This window comes from Sinocyclocheilus anshuiensis, unplaced genomic scaffold (assembly GCF_001515605.1).
Source record: "Sinocyclocheilus anshuiensis isolate Anshui unplaced genomic scaffold, SAMN03320099.WGS_v1.1 scaffold222, whole genome shotgun sequence".
In the NCBI taxonomy this organism is placed as follows: domain Eukaryota; kingdom Metazoa; phylum Chordata; class Actinopteri; order Cypriniformes; family Cyprinidae; genus Sinocyclocheilus; species Sinocyclocheilus anshuiensis.
The window spans coordinates 2,293,473-2,306,012 of NW_015542408.1; the positions used below are offsets into that span (position 1 = coordinate 2,293,473).

Consider the following 12,540-nt stretch of genomic DNA (forward strand, 5'->3'; position numbering starts at 1 on the left):
CCCCTGTGTCTGTAAGGATTAAGGTCATGGTTGAGTCTCACTGCCTCTGGTCAGAGCTTTTCATATCAGCTCCTGTAGTCACAATGGCAGTGGCATAAGTCGATGCGTACCATAAACCTAACCTAAACCATAAAAAGCCCTGTCTTACATAAAAGGTTGAAATTAAAGGTATAGCTTATAGGAAATCACCTGCATTGCTTTGAGAGTTGCTGTGAGCTTTGTTCAGACAGGCAGAAAAAAATCCCATTTTTTAGGTACGTATGTATCTGGACCTCAAACCTGTTAAAAACAAGTTTTTGACAAACCCAATTCAAATCAGTCATATGTGACCCTGGACCACAAAACCAGTCATAAGGGTCCATTTTTCGAAATTGAGATTTATTCATAATCTGAAAGCTGAATAAATAAGTTTTCCATTGATGTATGGTTTGTTATGATAGGACAATATTTAGCAGAGTATTGAAACTAGAGTAACTATTTGAAAATCTGGAATCTGAGGGTGCAAAAAAAAAATCAAAATTTTGATAAAATCGCCTTTATAGTTGTCCAAATGAAGTTCTTAGCAATGCATATTACTAATCAAAAATTAAGTTTTAATATATTTACAGTAGGAAATAAATCTGGAATCTGAGGGTGCAAAAAAAAAATCAAAATTTTGATAAAATCGCCTTTATAGTTGTCCAAATGAAGTTCTTAGCAATGCATATTACTAATCAAAAATTAAGTTTTAATATATTTACAGTAGGAAATTTACAAAATATCTTCATGGAACCTGATCTTTACTTAATGTCCTAATGATTTTTGGCATAAAGGAAAAATCAATAATTTTGACCCATACAATGTATTTTTGGCTATTGCTACAAATATACCCCAGCGACTAAAGACTGATTTTTGTGGTCCAGTGTCACATATATTGTTTAAAATCAAATTCAATTCAGATTTCAAAATGTGTTTAGTCTCTTTTCTCCATATTTGGCACATGAGTACCACAGGAGCTGAGGCAAAACTTTCCATAAAAATATTGGGTTGTCGTTGTGGGTAAACTATAAATGTTTCGGGCCCTGTGAGAGGGAATTACTAAGGTCCATTATGGTACAGCCTTCTCAAAGAACCTGTGGGAGGGTGGGCTCACCAATAAAAAATACATATATGCTGGGCCTCTTGAATTTTTGCAACATTTCTCAGTTTTGTGTAAGAAATTCTCTTGAGATCATGTAACACTTAAAGGGATATATTCTGTCATACTCACCCTCATGTCGTTTCAAACCTGTATGAGTTTTCATCTGTGGAACACAAAATAAACTGTTTCTGTCTAGTTTAAATCAGTGGCAGTATTATTTATATACTGTTATAGTATTTATTCATATTTATTTAATTAGATTTTATTTTTATATTTTCAGTTTTCATTTATTTATTTTTTTTAAGTTTTAGTAATTTTGTTGTGCTTTTGTCATTTTCTTTTTTTTTTTTTTTTTTTTTTACATTTATTAAGCTTTAATTTATTTTAATTTCCGTTTTTATTTTAGTACTTAAACTTATTTTATTGTGTTAGCTGCCAGGGCAATATATTTGATTTTCATATAAGTTTTTTTTAGTCTTTCATTATTATTTATTTTTTATTTTGCCTTTATTTTAGTTAAATATATATATATTTTTAAAATAGTTTTAGTGACCAATAACAGCACTATGTGCTTTAGTTATATGGACAAAAATACTGAGGCATTTTTCAGAGTATTTTCTTATGTGTTCCACCGAAGAAAAAAGTTTGAAATGACATGAGGATGAGTAAGTGGTGGCAAAATGTAAATTTTATTTATGTCTTTAAGTTACTATGGTGACTGTTTATACTGGATATTGACTGTCTGAACAAGCAGGTCCGATTTCATCACTGTGGGTGCAGTGTGAACAAAGCCTTAGACCTTTACTGTATGCATACTGTTACTAAACACCCTAATTCCCTTCCCCGCCTGAATGCAATGCATGTTACTTGTTATGATAAATGCTTGTTATTGGTTTATTGATTTCATTAAAAAGCTAACATGCTGTATCTAAATGTTTAATGAACAGACTTTATAAGTTTGGAATAGGTCTAATCTGTACTCTCACTGAGAACATGTCTTTGTCTCTTCACCTTGATAATTGTTGTGAACCTCCTCTAATTAACTGTCACATCTCCATCAGTGTCTATGTAATTGTCTGTCACACCCCACTGTACGTGACGTGTGTACTGTATGTTAGTTCCAGGAAAGTGTTGTTCATTTATTCATGAGCACCTTTAGTGCATGCAATTCCATAACATGCAGGTAATCCTGACCACCATTTCCTGTTTTAAGTGTTCTCTATCTGCATGTAGTTCCTCTCCGTGCCTGTCTAGTGCTTTATAGTGTTACTGAACACCGTTCGGCTTCTCACCCTGTCCTTCCTGTGGTTGTTCAGGCTGAAAGGTGGTGGCCAGTCATGGGGTAATAACCAGGATGGGGTGGTGTCCAGCCAGCCGGCCCGTGTGGTCGATGAACGTGAGCAGATGGCCATCAGCGGAGGATTCATCCGCAGGTCAGTTACTTAGGAGAGATTACTGCAAATACAGTAGAATTCAGTGGACTTTGGTGAGTAGACTTTTGAGAGTCCTAATCTTATATTTTGACAAATTATGAAATTTGTCATTTTATTTTATAAGCATGTTGTTAGCAATACCAAAATCATGGATTTGATTCCCAGGGAATGCATGAACTGGAAAAATCTATACCAAAAAATGTATGTGTAATTTGCTAAAAGTGCATGCCAAATGTGATAAGAAATTTATATATATATATAGTCAATTGTCACACCAGTTTTAGTATGGAAATGCATAATAATAACAACAATAATATATCATTATAATATTTAATTATTTAAATTTTTTTATTTTATTTTAATTCATTAATTTAATGTGACAAAATACTCAGATATTATTTAAATTGTAAAGTAATAAATCAGGTAATATTTGTTGTACTGCCTTATATATTAAGTCTTACTGTCTTATATAATATATTAAAATTCATTAAGACTTTTTTGCATTGCAACATAATTTTCATGACAATGAAGCGAATCGCTTCAAAAACATAGTATGATTATTATTAATAATAATAATAGTAATGTTGGTAAAATCTTGTTCATTAATGTAATGCAAAAATAATTGTCAAGTCAAGTCAAGTCACCTTTATTTATATAGCGCTTTTAACAATACAGATTGTGTCAAAGCAACTGAACAGCATTAATTAGGAAAATAGTGTCAATAATGCAAAATGACAATAGTAAACACAAATTTTTCAGTTAAAGACAGTTCATCATTGAATTCAGTGATGTCAACATCCAGCTCAGTTTAAATAGTATCTTTGCAATCAAGTCAACGGTATCGCTGGAAATGAAGTGTCCCCAACTAAGCAAGCCAGAGGCGACATATAATTATATATTATGATGTTTACTCACATTACCTAACCCAAGGATTCTGTCTACACGAGCATGACTAGAACAACTGTCTAAAACAATTAAGTTGTATATGGACTCTAGCTTGACATATAATATATAATTGTATATTTTTAAATTGTAAAATACAATTTTATAAATTACTGTGTTAATGTAATATAATGTGTTATGTAGTGTACACTGTAAAAATGATTTTTTTGACGTTGTAAATAAAACAAAGATTATTGGAGAGTATTTTACAAGAAAATACTTTTTCAGTTTTTCTACCTCAAATTTTCTCATTTCATTCAATGCAGACTTGTAATTATTTATGAAATTTACTAGCAGCTTCTGAGAATTTTCAAATTTATTTTAGGTACAATGCAAGGAAAAAATGAAACTGAAGAGTTTTGGAGAAGATGAAAGCAGCAGGAATATTCCAAAATATTTGGAATAAAAATACAATCGTAATATAAAGTCTTGGTGTTTACTATTGCTATTTGTTGCTATGGTTACGGGCATAACCTACCAATTAGAGCAGTGTGTTGACTTCAGTATACAGACATTTTTCGATCATTAGCTCTTGTCTGCTGTTGTGTGGACAGATCACTTTGAGCGACATGTTAGTAAATACGCTTGTCAGTCCCAAACGCTGACTGTGTGAGCGAAAGCTAATTGTGCTGTGGTTGTTTTCATCTATATAGTGTATTAGCAGTAAGCACACCGTGCTTCACTTGTCAGTGAGTTACGAGGATCTCTATAATTGTCTGTAGAAGACGAATGTCCGCTTTGTGCCAGACTGTAGCTTCAGGCACGTCAGGAATGGTCATGAAACCACTGAGCTGTTGTTGGTCTGCTGTCTCAAAATGTCCCCTGTCAGTCCACAAACAAAATGAAATGTTTAGCTAGAGTCCATATACAACTTAATTGTTTTAGACAGTTGTTCTAGTCATGCTCGTGTAGACAGAATCCTTGGGTTAGGTAATGTGAGTAAACATCATGTGCTTAATGTCCTTTTTCTGTCCTGTACAACCTATCAGACTATGGAAGCATGTTTCCGCAACAGAATAAAAAAAATAAAAAGGTATTTGTGACATTTTATCTCACAATTCGGACCTTATATCTTGCAATTAAAAAAAAAAAAAAAAAAAGTCTGAATTGTGAGACATACACTTCGCAACTGCAAGAAAAAAAGTCAGAATTGTGAGATTAAAAAGTCACCATTTTTTTATTACGTGACAAAAAAAACAATTGCAAAATGTAAACTCTTTTGAATTGTGAGATGTAAACTCGGAATTGCGCCTGAATTCAGAATTCAGTTTATAACTCGCAATTCTGATTTTATATAGAATTCTAAGTTTACATCTCACAATACTTTCTGTTTCTCGCTGTTCTGAGAAAAAAGTCAGACTCAATTCTGAAGTCAATTCTGACTTATTTCTTGTAATTCTGAGTTTGTAACTCGCAATTCTGATTTTTTTTCTCAGTCCTGAGTTGAATTAATTCAATTCTAAAGCAATTCTGAGCTTACATTTAAAAAAAAAAAAACATCAGAATTGCATGATATAAAGCATGAGTCATGAAATAAAAAGTCAAAACTACCTTTATTTTTTTATTCTATGATGAGGCTTCCATATTGGACAGATTAAGATTACTATGAAATCAAAATTGACTCATCAATGCATGTTAGTTCACAGGGAAAAAAGGTTTTTGAAATCTTTTATCAGAATATAATAACTACATTTTTCCTGTCTATTTCATAATGTCACATTATGGAAGTAAAATGGGTTGCGAATGCATTTCCGTGTTGACTTTGATGTAAAAATCATCCTGAGGATATTGTGCCCATCTCAGTCAGTGCTCTCAATAAACCCAGTCTGTTTTTTTTGTCTTCAGGGTAACAAATGATGCACGAGAGAACGAAATGGATGAGAATTTGGAGCAGGTGGGAAGTATCATCGGTAACCTCCGCCACATGGCTCTAGACATGGGCAATGAGATCGACACCCAGAACCGTCAAATCGACAGGATTATGGATATGGTAAGATCATGATATTGTAATATTGGAGACATTATAACTCAACACAAGAGCATCAACAGAGACCGCAAACTCTCTCATGAGATAAGAGCTTCTAATTATACCACAAGATGTTGTTTGTGCTTGTAATGTCACATCCCACTGTAAAATACCTTTTGAGATAAATATTTGTTTGGAGTAGTGCAATTATTAATTTTGGATAATAAATGCATTTTATAAGGGCATCATTATTCATCATTATTGTGCATCATTATTGCTATTGCTCTTAAACTGAACCACTCAGAACAGTGGTTTTCAATCAGGGAGCTTCAACTAATTTACAATGGGGCTGCAGCATGAAATTGTTTAAATTAATATATTAAGTATTTATTTAAATTAATATATTATTATGAATATAATTAATCTAATAGTTAATGTTAATGCTAATGTAACATAATGCTAAGAAAAAATAAAGAATATTTTCTTTAAACTTCATAATGACATAAAATGATTTCAATTAATATATTACTATAAACATAATATTATTATTCATATTAATATATGAAAGTAGTCTAACTGAATTAAAATACTAAAAAACACTCAAATCAAGGTTTTTTCTTTTCAATAACTATTGATTTTTACTGAAGAGCAGTTCATGAAACTTCATAAATCACTAAATGAATTGTGATTCTCAATCGGGGCTCAGCAAACTTCCAAGAGGCTATTTAAATAAATATATAATTATGAATCAATAATGTAGTATCAAATATTTTAAAATATTAAAATAAATTATATTCATTTTTTATTTTTTTATTTTTTTAATAACACTTCTTGAAAGTTCTGGAATCACAAAATGAATCATGTTAAATTATTAATAAATATTAAGACAATTAAGCATAACCAATTTTCAGTACTATAAAGCATATATATGTTTTTCATATATAATAATAATAATAATAATTTCTTCTTATTAATTTAATGTGACAGTACTCCAATATTTTTAAGTAAAAATTGTAAAGTAATAAATCAGGTAACATTTGTTTCACTTTCTTGTATATTAAAATCATTAAGACCTTTTTTCTTTTGCATTGTGACATTATTTTCATGACAATTAAGCACAATATAATGTGACAAAAATTATATATTGCTTACATTTTAAAGTAATAAACTAGGTCATGTTTGTTACTGATTTAAACAAAAAAATGATTTTAAAAATGACTGTATTATATCACTCCCAGTCACTGAAAAACACCTATTGTATCTGTATCTATTCTTTTTGTCTTCCAGGCCGATTCCAACAAAACCAGGATCGACGAAGCCAACCAGCGCGCCACAAAGATGTTGGGCAGTGGCTAAACCCCTGCGAGAAGTGCTTTGGCTCCCTTTCCCCTCCCCGCTGTACCTGCAACAGTGCACATGTGCTTTTCACCCGACCGATTTGCCCACATGCACTTATCAGCCCCTCTACGCTCTATCTAGGAAGTGTCGTCGTGTGTCTGTCTTAACTGATAGTCTAGTAAATGGTCACATTTACTCTGTATCTTTCTCTCCAAAGGTTAAATGTACATTTGTGCATATTTGATGGCTAGAGCTCACGTGAAGTTTCTTCTTCTTCTTGTTGGTTTCTTTATGTTTTTTTAAAGTGTATATCTATTAAATATATATACACACATTTTTGGGATGAAATTTCTTAAAGGTTTTCAGTCATCTGTGTGTCCATGCTCTGTGTTTTACTCTATATAAGCCATGCTTCATATTCAGATGTAGCGAGACAGGAGACGAATTAGACCATGAGGTGCAGGAGATCACATGACGGATTGCTTATCTTAGCCTGCTATTTTGTAATCGCCTTTAGACAATGTTCAGCAATGATTATTCCATCTAAAGTGGTCATGTATACAGCGTGTCACTTTCACTTATTATTACCCGCGTCGTTCCCCATGTGTAGACATTACCATACAGCATGGGCATGTCAGTACATGCATTCGGTTTGAAGCAACATGACAATAGTGCCACTCTTTTTATTTCTGTACATCTGCAAAATGTGTCAGTTGATGTAAAATCGGAACTAAATGCCAATAAAAACTAAACAAACCTGAATCTATTGTTTTCTGCATCGGTTCTTTGTGTGATGTTTCGTATCTGATTTAATATCTTCCCAACGCAGAGACAATAGCAAGCGTTTGCTGTTGATACAAGAGTGTTAGAGTGGCTGTGCGCTGTACTAACCCAGATCCTCTTTGAACCAGGGGCTTTACATGGATTATGCCTGGCAACGTCACTAAGTACTTCCAAATGCTGAAATACACAAGTACACACACACTGGTGCAATGCACACAACATGGATAAACACGAGCAAGTGTAAACCTAGATGTTAGGGGACGGCTGGCCAATCGTGGTTATTGAAGTCAGCTGCCAGTAATGTACAGCAACATTATTAACAGGCTGGAAAAATGTAAATTATTTGAGAAGATTACACACCATAATGAACAGATCATAATCATGATGGAGTAAATAGGGCTTAATACATTGGTTAAAATATTAAACTTATAATTAAAAAACATTAGTTTTATTACAAATTAATTAATTATGTATAAAATTATATTTATTTAACAGCTCAATTATGTGCACATGGGGTGAATTTTTAACAGATGTTGCTTGTGTGGTGCACTAATTTCTAACATAAAACCATAAATACTAAGAATGTTTTTTTTTTTACGTTTTCTCTAATCAAAACGTTTTCTTTTACTAAAAAAGAACTGAAATGGTGTCAAATGTTTTTTTTTATTGAATTGTAATTGAAAATCATTGTTTACGGTTTAAATCTGTTTTGGTCAGTTTTTGTCTAAAAGCAAAAAACACTTCCCACAGAAAAAAAAAAAAGTTTAAAAAATATATAGTTTAAATTGTATTTTCTGGCTATAGCTTTACTGACTGCATTAATTATTATGGGTTTATTCATCAGGTGTTTTTTCTTGTATGTACATAACAGAAAATATGCACATTTTAAAAATCATCACAGTTAACTTTAAGGTCTTTTGAAGTTTTTATTTATAGTAAACTAAATTAAACATTGACTCACAAAATGTTTTTACTTTTATCCTAAGTGAAAAATTATGTCATATTACAGCTAATTTAGCTTTTGTTTACTGTGAAATTAAGTTGTTAAAAGCCAAATTATATAAATATATATTATATTGACCTACATTAGGTAACATTTTGCCCTGTGATTAATGATTGGTTGCTATATTAAATAATCTTTTTTTTTTTTTACATTGTATGAATGATTTTGACCTTGGGAAATGAAATACTGTTGAATTATATATAATAAAAATGTAAGGTTTAAACCAAACCATAAATATAATTAGAAGAAAAAAAAACTAATAATTTTGGCTGAAATCAAAATGTTTTTTTTTTCATTGAGAATAATTGGTAATCTGATTGGCTGTCTTTTTTGCAATTTCCCTTAAATGATTAAAAGCCAATTCTTTAATGACATCACTGTCCAGGAAGTGACATCATTTTGGTGGGAAAACAGCACAAAGATCAGTAAGTTTTAGATTTGATGAATTCTTTGATTTTTGTGGCTATTAGATGGTCTGTCTCATCTGAAAACATAACACATTTGATAAAATTGCATTCTTTCAATTTCAAAGCTTTAAAAATGTTATAAATGACCCTCCTACACACCAATTTTCAGTCCCTCACAGAGAAATGACTAATTTCAGCTCTGTATTTTATTTCTTTTCAGAAATGTTATTAAATATTGTATTTCTGTTCCTTTCTGAAAGTCTGAAAACACCCTTTTTACAGAAATACTTCTTACAACAAGAGCATATTCATGTTACAGAGTTCAAAATATTAGCATAACTGCAGTGATGCTGGTCAAGAAACATGGTCTCACTTATGATACTAAACTAGTTACGTTAAACAACCAGGCTGAGATGCAAATCAACCAAAATAGAAATCCAGAAATATAAATCCATTTTTGTTTTTCTCTTTGTTGTGGAGAAGAAGCACAATGCTGTTCTCATCAGATGGAGATAATGTCTTCTGCTGTCCAAGCTGAAAGAGATGTTCTCAAGCGTAGCCCGAGTCCTGACTTTCACATGGCACACTTATCGTACAACCTCAAAAGCAAAACACACATGAAAGCACCGTCAGCCAAGACTGCAATATCTTTCTGCTCTTATCTGAGACGTGCTTCTCTACTGCTCTGCAATCGCTTGATGGTTTTCTTCTGCCCCATTTGTGGAAATGCATTTGGCAGATATGCATCAGTGACTTCTAGATATACACTGATACAGTATTTTACACTGCTGAGTTAGAAAACGGTGTCTAGAGGATGCTGAACGAGTTCATACAAGTACAATAATCAAGTGGTTCCATTTTCATTTCTGGAGACTGATTGGACATTATAAAAAGCCTCTAAAGAGCCTGTGAAATCCCTTGACAAAAGCACAGCTTCCTTTGTGTTGACAAATTTCCTTTTGAAAATTGTCGTTTTTTTAAATAGCCAACAGGCTTAATTTACATCACAGCCACTCTGTAAAAACATCTTATTCTTAATGAGTAACTAGACTGTTAAAATATTGTATTTTCGCTCACCCTTTGGCAGCACCATTGGTTTTTGTGAAAGTATTTTAAGTTGGAAAGTAAGTTTCCCTAAATTTCCCTCAACAACTCTCCACATGTCCTTATGAAAATGTTATGATATTTAAAACAAGATATTTGACATGCAATGTTTAAAAGTAAAAGTTTAGAAACATATAAGTATGTTTGCTTGTATATAAAATACAATCTATGAATAAAATGATTTATATTAATAACCTATTTTAATATTCATATAATATAATCATATTTTATATGGTATAGTTCATTTATTTTGTTGATTTTAGATTTTTTTTCAGGAAAACAAGTAAAAAGGTATAAGCTAAAACATTTTACTAATTAAAAACAAAATAAAACAAAAAAAGTTATTTTTTTGCATGATAAACTAATTGTAACTTTCTAATCAAAAGGCAGGTGGTATTTAAAATAAAAATATTCTCATTAAAGTAAGCAGTTTATTGGTCATGAGTGCAAGATGAATCAATATTGTTAAGCCTGTCATTTTTAAATGCATATCTGTATATAAGTTTTACTTTTTTAAAGTTTTACTTTTATGCCCAGCTAACAAAAAATATGTTCTTAAGAACGTTTTGATCGTTCTCACTGAGTTATAAAAACATTATTTCTGAACATTTTGTGAATGTTTAAGACAAGGGGAATGTTACATTTTATTTTTTGCAAACATTAAATTTTAGAAACAGGTTTAATAAACAATGTTTTTGCACTAACGTTTTAACTAAGAACGTTATTAAAGGGGTCATATGATGCTGCTAAAAAGAACATTTATTTTTTATTTATGCATTTAGCAGACGCTTTTATCCAAAGCGACTTACAGTGCATTCAGGCTATACATTTTTTTACCAGTATGTGTGTTCCCTGGGAATTGAACCCACAACCTTCTGCGCTGCTAACGCAATGCTCTACCACTGAGCCACAGGAACCTTATTTTGTGTATTTGGTGTAATGAAATGTGTTTATGCGGTTTAAAGTTAAAAAAACACATTATTTCCCACATACTGTACATTATTGTTTCTCCTCTATCCCCCGCCTTTTTGAAGCGCGTCAATTTTTACAAAGCTCATCGGTCTGAAAAGCGTGGTGTGCTGTGATTGGCCAGCTATCCAGTGCGTTGTGATTGGCCGAATACCTCAAGCGTGTGTCGGAAATGTTACGCCCCTACCATACTGTTGTATTCCCTCAGCGACCAGCACAGATCAGCTCTAGGCATGACGAAGCGGATATCGTCCTCTTTTGGAAGACCAAACAAAGTAGTTTCGCTTTCACAACGAAGCACACAGCGTCTTCACGACATGGCGGCAGCGGCAACAATACTACAGTGAGAATAAAAGTTACGCCTTCTTTCTTTGGGTGAACATTTGGGCGGCGTTATGCAAATCTTCCCACATAGTGAGGTAGACATGTGGGGGCGTGTTAGAACGAGCCGTTTTAGGTAGGCGTGGTTAACTCTTAACTTTTATAAAGAATATCTCTTTGGATTTGAGACTTTAGTCTTTGCAACTTTACGGATCTTCTTTATGCACCAAGAGCTTGTAACACTTCAAAGAGAAAGGAAAAATTGAAATCGCATCATATGACCCCTTTAAGTAACTTTGAATGAACATTCTTTTAACATTACAGTTAAGTCCAGACCTTTAAGACAACCATACCAGAACGTTCTGAGGTACATAGATGGCCTCAAAAATTACACACAAGGACTAAAAGCCACAAAACTCCACATGAATTCATTTCACAGTCTCTTTAAACGCAAATTTAAGTCTCCATTTGCCCTTTACCCTTATTGTGAAAGGTGGAAAAATAAAAATTAGGCCACAACCAGAGGTGTGAAAACAGGATGACTGGGACAATGAAAGAGCGTGTACGAAGAGCAAATATGTGGTTCCTGGCGATGTGCAGAATATATTCACAGTACCAAAAATAAACTACAGCTTAGCTCCTCCCACCAAGAAAAAGGTAAATAAATACAGAAAATACAGAAAATACAGAAAAATTAAATAAATGCAGAATAAAAAGAAACATGCATTGAAGAACAGAAAAAAAGTGAATTACGTTAATGCTTATTATTATTTATTATTGTAAAATTAATTAACACCATAAGCAATTTTCCAACGCTGTACATCACACAGAGTGTTAATTAAAAAAGCATTACTATAGCTTACTTTTACCATTGTTTTAATACACTAAATTTCACCATATGTATTTGTAGTAAAACTGTGGTTATACAAATGATAATCAATACGTCAAAAACTGTTACTACACTTTTACTATAATAAAACCATGGTTCATTTTCGTAAGGGTATGTGTTTGCAAATGAGACATGTTAGTGTAGAGTGTAGACTGACAGCTAGTGGTCAAAGAGGCACTAAGCAGCTTCTAACATCGTAATTAATGTTTCATTTACAAGCACAATATATGAATGATTACTACAAAAACGGAGCAACTGCGATGAG

The 12,540-nt window shown here is 32.3% G+C and overlaps 1 protein-coding gene across 1 annotated transcript in view; it reads left to right on the forward strand.

Moving 5' to 3' along the window:
• The window catches only part of snap25b (synaptosome associated protein 25b), a 43,847-nt gene extending 36,335 nt beyond the window's left edge, over nt 1–7,512 (forward strand). Inside the window, exons 6-8 of the mRNA XM_016492442.1 lie at nt 2,437–2,553; nt 5,341–5,485; nt 6,749–7,512. Of these exons, the coding sequence (XP_016347928.1) occupies nt 2,437–2,553; nt 5,341–5,485; nt 6,749–6,817 (331 nt within the window). The 3' untranslated portion in view covers nt 6,818–7,512. The remainder of the gene's footprint in view (nt 1–2,436; nt 2,554–5,340; nt 5,486–6,748) is intronic.
• Nucleotides 7,513–12,540: the final 5,028 nt, after the last annotated feature.